Source organism: Vombatus ursinus, unplaced genomic scaffold, assembly GCF_900497805.2.
Source record: "Vombatus ursinus unplaced genomic scaffold, bare-nosed wombat genome assembly UNPS02014791.1, whole genome shotgun sequence".
In the NCBI taxonomy this organism is placed as follows: Eukaryota; Metazoa; Chordata; class Mammalia; order Diprotodontia; family Vombatidae; genus Vombatus; species Vombatus ursinus.
The window spans coordinates 49,592,929-49,606,193 of record NW_020954569.1 but is presented as its reverse complement, the minus strand read 5'-3'; the positions used below and the strand labels follow the sequence as shown (position 1 = coordinate 49,606,193).

Below are 13,265 nucleotides of genomic sequence, written 5' to 3'. Positions count from 1 at the left end.
TTAATAACACTTTTTCTTTCACCTATTAGTATCCACTGCCTTACACGAATCCTTAGATCAATGAAATATGAGAATCTGAGAACATCTTGGTAACCCAATCTAAACTCTCAGAATTATCATATAAACTACATATTTCAAGGAAATCAAAAAGCAACCAAAAGAAGAGGCAGAGACTATTTCAGAATCAAGATTTAGAGCTAGGAGTATGAGTGTGAGTGTATATATGTATGTATGTATATATGTATGTATGTATGTGTGTGTGTGTAATAAAACATTTGTTTATTTACTAAGCCTTTTAAGTACTTAGGTCTTTTTATAGCTAAAATAGATAAGGGCTCATTTGTCTTTGATATAAGACCAGAGGGATACTCACCAATACTATTAGGCAAAAAGGATAAGGAGACATCCAAAATAAACCCACTTCCAAACTGTAAGGTCTGAAGGCATTTTGCTAAGAAATAATAAAAGCATGATTAATAATTATAACAACTCACACTTATTTATAGCAGCTTTTAAACACTATGAGGCATTAACCAGTGATGATGGCTCTAGGCCTTTTTTGTTTTGGCTAGGCAATGGGGTTAAGTGACTTGCCCAGGGTCACATAGTTAGTAAGTGTCAAGTGTCTGAGGTCAGATTTGAACTCAGGTCCTCCTGACTCCAGGGCCAGTGCTCTTGAAATGGAAATTTATTGTTTTATAGTGAATCCTCTCTTATGTTCTGCTGTGTACATGGCAACGTTTTTTTTTTTAATATTTTATTTTATTTTTATTTAAGTTTAAAATAAACTTAAATATAATGATAAAAATAAAACAAAATCCAGGTAGGTCTCCTCACTTCTAGTCCAATACTCCTTCCACAAATCCTCCCATTAAATTAGTCAAAATACTCTACAAATTTAAAGGCTATAGTTACCAAATATATTTGATTATGATATTACAAAGAAATGACAAAAAAAAGACTGAGAAGGGTTTCCTTTATATAGCTTTACAGAAACTGTGAGAAGATTTTTAAAAAAATTTGAATTCCAAGTAAAACATGTTAGAAAATATTGCTACTGACTGCCTCCTCTTATCTTTCATTTAATAATCAATTATTCTCTTTAAATAATCAGTCTATGTGACAAGGCACTTTCTACCACAGTACTCTTTATATGACATTTAGGAGGCCTTACTGAACTGTATACTCCATGGACATAAGTTGATAGTTTTTAGTGCGGGGCACTGGTTGAGGCACTTGAAAGGACAATCTTGAGCCTTGCCAGGACCCAGAGAACTTTCCAAAATTGGAGATACGGATAATTGCGTCAAATTACCCCAGTTAATCTGCTTAGAAACCAAGTACTCACTTTTTTCAATATAGTTTGATTTTCATTAAATATTTCCCAAATACATGTAAAAAAAAATAACATTCATTTAAAAAATTTTTGAGCTCTAAATTTTTATCCTCTCTCTCACCCCTCCCTCCTCTTGAGAAGGCAAGCAATTTGAGTTCGATTATACATATGAAGTCATGCAAAACATTTCCATATTAACTATGCTGCAAATGAAAACAAAAAAAAACCACAATAAAAATGTAGTAAAAAAAGTAAAAATAAATAAATAAATAGATAATCAGTCTATAACACATGAAGAAGCATTACTTACCTTGTGAGTCCACCTTGGACCACACTCGGACTGTAGAATCAGAAGCTGCAGAAACTATAAGTGGATATAATTCTATACCTGAGGCACTCTTCTGGTAAACAGCAGTGACAGCACAAATCGCACCTTCATGGCCTTTGAAGTGAATTATTTCTATAAGCTACAACAAGAAAAAGCAATTAAGTGCCTACTATGTGCAAGCACTGCCCTAGAAGTCAAGGAAACAAAGACGAGTCCTCTCAAAGCACCTATAGTCTATTCAGGGAAAACAGCATGTATACAGGTAAGTAAATACAACACGTATAGCAAATGTATAAAATGCAAACAAAAAGTCGTGGGGGATGGGGGCCACAACAGAGGGAATAGGATAGTCCCCACGTGGGAAGAGAGGCAGAAGAGAGAGCACGGCAGGCTTGAGGGAAGGAGAGCCTGAGCAGAGTCATGGCGTGTTATGTACAGAGACCAGCAGGAGGCCAGTTTGGCCAGAACATAATGAGTGTGATGAGGAGTCCTGTGCAGTAAGTCCGGAAGGGTAGGCTGGAGCCAGATTGTGGAGGGCTTTACATGCTGAATGCAGTAATTGCTATTTTATCCTAGAAGCAACGGGAAGCTACTGGAGATTCCTGATCAGGGCAGTGACAGTTCAGACCCGTGCTTTGAAGATATTAATTTGGTAGACCTGTAGAGAACAAACGAGAGTGGAGAGACTGAGGGCAGGGAGTCTAAGTAGACCTTCAAGTGAGAAGCAATGGTTAGAATTCGTGTAGTGGCCTTCTGAGTGCAGTAAAGAGGGCAGATGTGAGGGATGTTGTGGAGGTCAAATCAATAAGACTTAGTCACTGATTTTATATGGAGCAGGGAAGGGAAGAAGAAAGGGAGAGGAGAAGAGAGAGTCAAGGAGGATTCTGAGGGTTTGAACTTGGGTGACGGGAAGGATAATGATGTCTCAACAGAAACAAGGAAGAAGAGGGAGATAAGATAAAAAATATTATGTCAAAATAGTGTTGTCAATTTCATCTTTTATTACTTGGTTAAAAAGAGCTCCATTTTTAAGGGTTAAAAAAACCTTAAAACCTTAGCACTATGAAAACACAGGTGACAGTGCCTGCCTGTAAGGACAGTTCTGGACGACATTTATCTTTGCTAACATAGCTTCCATGTCCCACATACACACAACCACGATGCCCTGGCCTTCCCATACTACTTCTCCTTTTTTCCCACAACAATCAACAACCTCCCCTTGCTTTTTCCTGCATAAGAGAAGGGATGGAATCCTATTGTTAAGGGATATTACAGTCAAAATAAAGTAAACCTAAGCACAAAGTTCTGAGCATGATCAATTTATTAGTAAAGCACAAATTTACTAATAAATAGGATCTCAGCTTCCTCGGCAAAGATAAGACGCTGAATGAGAGGGACAGCTCTCTTTTATAGCTTTGGGGAGTACTGAACAAAAAACATGACTTGGTGGGCAGGGAACAAAGATCTCAACATCATAAGTGGAGAAATCAATATGACTGGCTACAGAGCAGAGGTGTGGGGGACAAGAGGGCTGGTTGAAAACTGGGAGTGAAGAGCTAGCAACAATCCCCTCCTTCCCACCTGTGACTAAGAAATGCCTGTTGTTTGCGTCCTCCTTACTGGATACTTCCTCTTCCTTTGGCTTCCTTCTCCCTCGTTCTCCTTCCCACCTAAACGTTTCTTCTGTCTCCTTCACTAGGGCCTCAGCTCCCTCTGACCCTTTAACGTGGCTATTCTCCTAAAAGAACGTGGCCCCTCTTCTCTCTCCTCTCTCCCTTGACAAACTCATGCACTCTCACCTCTCCAATGAATGACTCCAGGCAGACGAATACCAAATATCTATTTCCACAACTAAGCTTTCATCTGAGCTCCAAACCCACACCTCCATTGGCTCTCAGTGCATCTCCACAAGGATAAAGCACTGGCATCTGAAACTGAACCCATCATCTTTCCCCTAAACTCGTTCTTCCTTCTGACTTTACTCTCTGACTGGCATGATGTTCTCTCAGTCTCCCATATTCTTAATCTCAGGTTTATATGTGACTCTTCCACTTCCCTCACCTGTCATATCACATCTGTTCCATCACACTGCTATGGGATTTCAATCCTGTAGCCTCTCTGCTAGTCCCATGGCCACCATTCTAACTTAGACCCTCATGACTACCCTCCCATCCTGGTGCCACAGCCGAACAGGCCCCTCCCCTTTCATTCTCTCTGTTACCCATTAATCCTTATGGTAAGTGCTGCCGGAACATTTTAATGTATAGATCTGATCATGTCACTCATCTCTCAAAAATGTTTAGGGTCTCCCTACTGTCTCCTGAGTCAAGTAAAAATTCCACAGTCTGGCATTCAAGGCCCTCCACAATGTGAAATTACCCTCCCTTTCCAACTTTCTGCCATGTTGCTCCTCCACACGAGCTCTGCACATGCTCCAGCCAAAGTGGACTATTTTCTAACCTGAACACACCCTGCTCTCATGTCTCTGCTCACATTATTCAAATGAGATGATGTATCTAAAGTGCTTTGTGAACATTTAAGTACCATATCATTATCTTTGACTATTATTATATTTGGAATATCCTTCTACATCTCTTCACTACTGATTTCCTACTCATTTCTTTAAGCCCAACTCAAAGATTTCCTTAATCCCTCAGTCAATAACAACCCTTTTCCCCACTTCAAATACCTCTTTGTCTTGGATCTATGTAATATACGTATCCTGAATCATGGTGTACTATAGCTCTCGGCATGTGTGTGTTGCAATATCCAATACTTTAAGTGTCAAGAGATCAGGAACTATTCTGTCTAAACTTTCTATCTACTCCAGGGCTCTGCAAATAGAAGACATCAAATAAATACCATTGTTTTACATGTAAAAGTATTTTTGCTCCTTTTCCCTTCCCACAGTCCAACCAAAACTAATAAGCAGATCAAAGTAAACAATGAAGGGAAAATGACAGAAATGGCAACAAGGTCCATTAGGGCTTTACCCAATCTTCCGACCTTCCGACATAGCTACAAACCCTTAATAATCAGTCCACCTGTGCCTCCTACATGAGCCATGCCACACTCTAGGCATCGGCATCCCTGGCAGGAGGACACAAGGAGCATTGCTACACTGTGAAAATCCCTTATGGCCCTTTCTACTTGGTTCTGATAAATACAGAGGGAGATAAGACTTGTTGGACAAAATGAATTTTGAAAGGCATTCTGAAATACCTGGACATTCAAAAAGATGTTTGCAATCACGTGTAAATAAGGTATGAGATTAGGGCTATGAGGTCAATATAACTGTGCATAAGAACCAAGAAGCACGTAGAAAACTTTAAAACAATAGAAACAAGAGGAAACAAAAACCATGAATAAGAATTACCAGCAAAAGCGGAATTTTTTTTTAAATTTTTTAGGCAATTAGGGTTAAGTGACTTGGCCAGGGCCACACAGATAGTAAATGTCAAGTAAGTGTTTGGTCTGAGGCCAGATTTGAACTCAGGTCCTCCTGACTTCAGGGCCGGTGCTCTATCCACTGCGCCACCTAGCTGCCCCCAAAACCAGAATATCTTTACAACATACATTACACTAAGGGAAGCAGCATAGTGTAGTGATCAGAAGTCGGCCTTACAGTCAGGAAGACCTGGGTTCAAGTCCAGCCTCTGACAGGCTGTGTGATCCTAGATAAGTCACTTAACCATTAAGACTACAAGATAAAATGGTAAAAAGAAGTTTCTCACTGGGAACTTCCTACACTGATGAAATCCGAGATCAGATAAAAAAATAAACAAACAAAAAGAGACTCAAAACATGTTCATTTACCTGGTTTTTCTGTATCACCCAAAGAATCATCTGATTATCTGATCCTCCAGAAATCAGTTCCGTTGCAGGAGCTGAACAAGATAAATTATAACTGGGTGAATTCTGTCTATTGTTTTCTACATAATATCTCACTGTTAAATTTATATGTTAAATATATATTAAATTTAGTATTACAATATACTATAGCTAGAAAATTATTCAAAGTGAAAAATTCAAGGCCCATACAACAATATTCTACACTAATCCTTCACTCAATATGTAATCTCATCAGTGTGGGTAATCTCACTAATATCACCAGTTACAATAAATACAATTCAGTCCTCATCTTGAGTATTTCCCGTCCATATTTTTCTTTAAATCTTCCATAGACATGCTGGGGGCTTCCTCTATATTTTTTTATATTCCACCAGCATTAGTGAGGCACTGTTATCTCTCATTCTCATTATGAGTGAGCAGCCCACCTCCTTCTCCCCTTATCACATGTACATTCATAAAATCAGATACATAACTCATAAGATAGTTTAAAAATGTGTGTACATTTTTGGTGTTAATAAGCAGCACCTCATTAACATTTTGGAAAGGATGCCAGGAAAAGAATACATAAATATAGATATATAGATAACATTTGTATCTATTGTACACTTGAGAGGCAGCTTGGTATACTGGAAAGAGTTCTGATCTGAAATGAGGTTTCACCCTGGGCATATACTAACAGAGTAACCATGAACAAATCACTACCTTTCCATGTCCTCAGGCTATTCTAAGATTATACCTGGATCAGAAAAAGGAGTTTCCACATCAGAAACTCTCCCATACCAATAAAACTCTAAGTTTGAACTAAAAAAAAAAATTACAGATTTAAAATGTCACTAAAATAAATTCAACAAAACCATATTAATTCAGCCTGAATTCTAACTAAATTCAAATTATAATGTATTCAAATTGCAGTATTATAATTTCTCCAGAGACCATAATAATTAACAGTGAAACCAAATTGCAGGAAATATGTTTAAAACATTTGGGGGAAAAAATGAGCATTTAAAAGCTCCAATTACAAACTAATATGCTAATTATAAAAGAGAACCTTGGGGCAGCTAGGTGGCGCAGTGGATAGCGCACAGGCCCGAAGTCAGGAGAACCTGAGTTCAAATCGGGCCTCAGACCAAACTCTTGACACTTACTAGCTGTGTGACCCTGGGCAAGTCACTTAACCCCATTGCCTAGCCACCAAAAAATAAATAAATAAATAAATAAATAAATAGTTTTAAAAAACAAAAGAGAGAGAGAATCATAAACTGCAACTGCTAAATGGGCCTTATAGATTATCTGGAATAATTCTCTCACTAGGAAACTCAGGCTTGGAGAGGTTACAGGGTTGCCCAAGATCACGCAGCTGCCTGGCAGCAGAGTTGGTACAACACAGTAGGCTTTCTCATTTTAGACTCCAGGTCTTAACACAAAGTATTGCTCAATTAGCTATTTGATGATGATCATAATGATAATGTGCTCTTTGTGCTCTATTCCATTCCTTTTCAATTTTTCTTTTCAGCAATTCCCTAAGAACCTCTTTGTTAGTTTAGCTTTGGTTACTAAAGGAACCTAAAAGAAAAATTCCTATCTTAGGTCTCATTTTCCTAATGTGCAAAACAAAGAAATTGGGCTAGATGACCACTAAGGTTTTTTTTTAATTCTAGTTCTATGATCCTATGATGTTTTTATTTTATTCTTTAAGACTTTTCATAAATTAAACTATTCACCCCATACTATATCCAAGCTAGTGTAAGCTTATATTATCATATTATAATTATTATATAATTATTTATTATAAGTATTACAATAATATATATTAGAGCTTTTTATCTGTAAAAATCTGGTCTTTTTCCAGTATGTATAACACTAAAGATGAATATGGAAGATAATTAAGAATTAATTTTGTTTCATCAAGGAAAAAAACTGATTTAAAAGAACCCAATTAATACTTACAGTCATCCTGTTTTTGAATCCACTGTAAGCAATTAATTCGACCAGTATGACCATTCAGAGTGTCAATAACAACTCCTTTCTATGAGAAAAGAAACAGTGGTATTAGTAATTTACAGTTCAAGGTTGGACCTAAACAAAATCAGGATTTTCCCCTCTAACATCAGCTATAGCTACCCAGCTATGAAGTTGGATAACTTCATATAGGTTTCCCCTGCTTAACAGAAACTAAATCTAAATAATTCATGCATGATTCACAATTCAATCTAAAATAATACAGTAGTAAACTTCATGGGAAGCAGCCCTGTGAAGCTGTTTTATGACTGATACTTTACCTTGGAAACTAGCTTGGATCACCTTACACTATGTTTTACAACCAAACTCTGGCAACTAGATGATATATGACAAAAATCTGTACTTGACCAGGTTCAACAAACATGACACTAGCCACCAGACCATCTGGTATGATATAGTGTGGTACAGGGGAGGGAGGAGGGAAAGGGAGGCAGTAGTGTTAGATTTGTGGTCAAAAGACCTGAGTTCTAGTGAAACTCAAGCAACTCCTTGAGGCCAGGGAACATAATTTTTTATCTTGGTACTCCCAATGGTGCATTAAATAGAGAATTGCCACTGAAGTGAGGGAGACTTGAGCCCTGTCTCTGATATACACTAACTGCATGATCAGAGACAAGATGCCTCATCACACACAGCGACAACTAATTGAACATAGCAGCGTATGTTTGATAATTCCAAGAACACCAATGCTGGGATAAGGAAAAACCTAAATTTTAACAAAAACTGCTGTGAAACAAAGACATCAAAGAAAGAAAGAAAGGACTGACATATATATAGTTACTTACAGCAGCTCTCTTTGTTAAAGCAAAGAACTGGAAACTAAGCGGGTGCCCATCAATTAAACAATGGCTGAACAAATTAAAATAAATTAATGTAACAGAATTCTATAGTACTGTACAAAATGAGAAAAAGAATGGTTTCAGGGAAACCTACGAAAGCTTGTAAGAATTGATGCTGCATTAGTGGAACACTGTTCCTGACCCTGTAGACTATAATGTCCATAGGGTTTTCTTGGCAAAGATACTAGAGTGGTTTGCATTTACTTCTCCAGTGGATTAAGGCAAACACAGATTAAGTGACTTGCCCAGGGTCACACAGCTAATAAGTGTCAGAGGCAGATCTGAATTCAGGTCATCCTGACTCCAAGCCTAGCACTCTAACCACTGAGCTAACTACCTGTGTCTTCAGTGGCACACTACCTCCCACATACTATACTCCAGCCAATCTCAATTGCTCCCATTCACCAGCACAACAATGCCAAAAATCTTGTCAAAAAACAGGTACAGCAGAAAATGACCCTGACTCTTGAAAGTTTCAAGCAACCATTAAGTAAGCAAATATTTATTATCTATCTTAAAAGTTATACCATGTTAGGCAATATGGGGAAAATACAAAGAGTTCTAAGTTATGGTCTCCGACTTCTATGTACTTAAAATCTAAGACTAATGCACAAGAACAATTAAGAGAAAATACAAAGTAGTATATATTTTAAAGTATTAAGTTTTATAGTGTGTAAATTGTAGGAAATGAAGTGCGTACAATTAGAACAAGATCAACATTATAAATAAGGCTTATGAATTCAGATCAATGCAAGGCCCAGCCATGATATCACAGGATAATGAAACATGATAAGCACCCTGCTGACAGAGAGGCAAAACTCAAGGTGTAGAATGAGATGTATGTTTTCAGAGACAGAAAATAGGGAAATCTGTTCTGCTTGACTACACATATTTGTTACAAGGGTTTGATTTTTTTTTATCTTTTTCCCCAAATAAATGAGGACAAGAGGAGGGGTGTAAGGTGAGAAGGAGAAGAGGGACAGCAATTGCTAATTACATCATTACTATGCCTATACTTCAAAGAGATCAAAGATGGAAAGGGCCATACGTACAAAAATACTTAAAGTCAGTATTTTTTGTTATAACAAAGAACTGGAAAAAAAGTAAGCGCCTGTCAAGTGAAAAATAGCCGAACAAATTATGGTACATGAACGGAATGAAATATTATTGCTCCATAAGAAAGATGAAAGGGACAGATTCATAGTAACCTGGGAAAACTCGTATGAACTGATGTATAAGGAAGTGAGCCAAACCAAGAGAACAATTGTTATGAGTTTTTCTTTTGGTGTCTTTTTTTATTTTTTTCCCACTTAACAGTATTTTATTTTTTCCAATTACATATAGAGATAGCTTTCAACATTCACTTTTATAAGATTTTGAGTTCAATTTTTTTCTCCCTGCCTCCCTCTCCTCCTCTATCCCTAAGATGGCAAGCAATATGATATAGGTTATACATGTACAATCATATTACACATATTTCCACATTAGTCATGTTGTGAAAGAATCAGAACAAAAGGGAAAAACCACGAAAAAGAAAAAAAGCAACAAAAAAAGTGAAAGCAGAATGCTTTAATCTGCATTCAGATTCCACAGTTCTTTCTCCGTATGTGGACAGCATTTTCCATCATAAGTCTTTTGGAGTTGTCTTAGACCATTGTATTGCTGAGAAGAGCCAAGTCTATCACAGTTGATCGTCACACAATGTTGCTGTTACTGTGCACAATGTACTTCTGGTTCTACTCGCTTCACTCAGTTCATGTAAGTCTTTCCAAGTTTTTCTGAAATCCTCCTGCTCATCATTTCTTATAGCACAATAGTATTCTATTACATTCACATACCATAATTTGTGAATGATTACTATGCTGACTACAACACTGTAAAGGACAACTCTGAAAGACACAGGAACTAGCATCAGAAGTATAAGCCGTTCTTCCTCACACATGCCTCTCTGTTTGTGACTTCTATGTGTGGCCATTCTCCCCACTGATCCTGGGTGTACTTGGAGGAGACCATACCCCAGATTTATGGGTAGAATATTTCGTTGCATAATTTCTTTCTATGCCAGTTCAATAACGTCTTTGCTTTGAGCTGCGTCCTCTTTACGACTGCACCAAAGTAAACATATTACTTTGGGCTCACAAACTGTAACTTTAGAAATTCAAACCTAGGATGTCTCAAACTTGAGGTAGCCATCCTCTGTTCAGTCGTTTAGGTCTTGTCGGACTCTTTGTGACCCCATTTGATGTTTTCTTGGCAAATATACTAGAGTGGTTTGCCATTTCCTTCTCCAGTTCATTTTACAGATGAGGAAACTGAAGCAAGCAGGGTTAAGTGACTTCCCCAGGGTCACATAGCTAGTGCCTGAAGGAGAATTTGAACTCAGGTCTTCCTGACTTCAGGCTTGGTATCTGGTAACTATGTGGCACAGAGAATAGAGCACTAGGTTTGGAATCAGGAAGATTCATCTTTATGAATTTGAATCCAGCCTCACACTTACCAGCTGTGTAACTCTGGGCAAATCACACAACCTGTTTTGCTTTGGTTTCCTCATCTGTAAAGTGGAGATAATAATAGCACCTAACTTGGAGTTATTATGAGAATCAAATGGGGATAATTACTGTAAAACACTTAGCACATTGCCTTGCACATAGTAAATGTTACACATAAATGTTGGCTATTATTATTATTATCAGTGAAGGGGCTACTCACAACCAATGAGATTATTCAAGTATCAAAGCTAGGGAAAATTTAGGCATGTTTGAAAACTGACCATAGGAACCAGTATAAAGTGAAAAACTGAGTAAGCCCTGGACAGGAAAAAAAGTTCAGGCAAGGCCTAAATCATTAAGAGACAAGTTGGAGAAAACAAGCTTAAAGAACAGAGGCTGTGACTAGCCCAAAGTACATAGAAAGAATGGACCTGGTAAAGTTTGAAATAATTGCTGTATGAAGATAGGAAATCAATTCTTTAAAAATGAAACAAAGATTGCCTAACAGTGGCAACAGCAAAGCTGAAGTTGGACAGCAAGTATTCGTGAAATAGCAGGTCAACCCACTGTGTGGCTGGAATCAGGCCTCAAGAAATCAGGAAGGTGGAAAAGTGCTCGGTGTTGAAGACAAGCAAGCAGAGAAGAAATGGGGGGGGCAACAGAAGGCCGCCCTGAAGTGGCTGGCCATTGATTCCAAGCTGCACAGGGAGTCAAGGGAATAAAAAATGCCTACTGTCCAGGTCATGACATGCGATAAACTGAGCAAGCCATAAGCACATACATCACTGGAAATGCGCTAGAAATGAACCATGAGCTAGGTTCAGAAATGAAAGCAGGCTGGGCTGTTTTTGAGAAACTGCCCTGCACTGGCAAGATCTCCAACCGCGTCCACACTGACGGCGGGAGGGCTCAAAGGCCCGGGCCTCCCACAGGAGCATGTTCCTGGGTGCTTCCTGACTGGCGACTGATCAGGGAAAAAGACCCTCGCTGCCCGGGGCAGCGCGGCCGAGGGGTGAGGGGTAGCCGCGGGGCTGTGCGGAAAACACTCGATGGAGAAGACGAAGCCCGAGGCTCCTCGGAGCTCCAGCGCCGCCCAAGAGCAGCGCACACAGTGGGCGCTTCACGCGTGTGGGCGGAACGGGATGGAGGGCGGACCCCGCCCCGGAGCGGGGGACCTGGGGTGGGGGGAGCGCTCTCTCTCACCTGCGGCTCGTAGAGGACCACAGAGCGGCAAGAGCCGAAAGCCAGGAGACCCCCGGGTCCGGGGTCCCAGCGCACGGCGCCCCGCGCCCGGTTCGCGCTGCAGAACACGTGACACGTCTCCATGACGGGCGCCGCCATCTTGCGGTGGAGGGAGCTGTAGCTCCGCCCAGAAGAGGAGCACTTCCGGCCGCAGGAGCGGAAAACGCAAACGCATCTCCTTTGGCTCGCGCGGCGGCTGCCACCTGCATTGCAGCATCTGGCGCCCGCGCCGCTCCCTGCCACCGGGGCGCGGCTCTCCCGGGTTTTAGAGTTTGCCGGCGAGAGGGAGAGTGGGGAGGAGGAAAGCTCTGGGAGGGATGGAGAGCCTGGGATCTGGGAGTAATGCTATCCTAGCGTTGCGGTCCCAGTCTGCCCGCCCCACCGACTAAGCTTTCGTCTGTTACAAAACAGGACTTCGTTCTAGCGGAATTCGGGGGAATTTTGTCAGGGCTGGAAGGAGCTTAGGGAAGCATCGATAAGTCACTGCCCAGCTGCAGTCTCGGAACCTCATCCACGGGAAGTACCGCAGGCGACTCCAGCTCTCCGTGTCCAAAACTTCTTTATTGCTCCTGAGGGTGCCAGCCCATCACTGTTATTCCATATATCCAATCAGTTGCCAGGTCTTGCTTCTACTTCTACAGCGTTTCTTGCATCTGTCCCATTCTTTCCATGCACAGAAGCCACCCACCACACTCGTTTGGCCCGTAACCATTTTTCCCCTAGACTATTACAATATCGTCCTAACCGGATAGTGCAAGAGATGGAAAGATAGAGATAAATAGTACACAGACAGATACATAGATTAGATTGATACATAAATTAGCTAGATGGATGGATTAGATAGATGCTTTTTCATTCTTTCAACTAACATTAAGCGTATACTATGTGCCAGGCACTGTGCTAAGCGATAGAGATACAAAAAGAGGCAAAAGACTGTCCCTGCCGTCAAGGATTTTACAGTCTAATGGGGGAGACAACATGCAAACAAATATATACAAAGAAAGTTACCTACAGAATAAATAGAAAATAATTTAAAAAGGGAAACCACTGGAATTAAAGCCAGTTCTGACAAGATGAATATAAAATCCTCCGTTTGGCATTCAAAGCCCTTTGCAATTTGCTAGTCTTTTCCAGTCTTCTTACACCGTACTCCCTCCCTT

General features: G+C 40.0%; 1 protein-coding gene across 4 annotated transcripts in view; it reads right to left on the bottom strand.

Moving 5' to 3' along the window:
• The window catches only part of ELP2 (elongator acetyltransferase complex subunit 2), a 50,407-nt gene extending 38,203 nt beyond the window's left edge, over positions 1-12,204 (bottom strand). For all 4 annotated transcript variants that reach the window (XM_027869030.1, XM_027869031.1, XM_027869032.1 and 1 more), the window contains exons 1-5: positions 12,067-12,204; positions 7,464-7,542; positions 5,481-5,551; positions 1,647-1,803; positions 374-451 (exon numbers count right to left, since the gene is read on the bottom strand). In XM_027869030.1, coding sequence (XP_027724831.1) covers positions 374-451; positions 1,647-1,803; positions 5,481-5,551; positions 7,464-7,542; positions 12,067-12,204 — 523 coding nt within the window. The remainder of the gene's footprint in view (positions 1-373; positions 452-1,646; positions 1,804-5,480; positions 5,552-7,463; positions 7,543-12,066) is intronic.
• Positions 12,205-13,265: the final 1,061 nt, after the last annotated feature.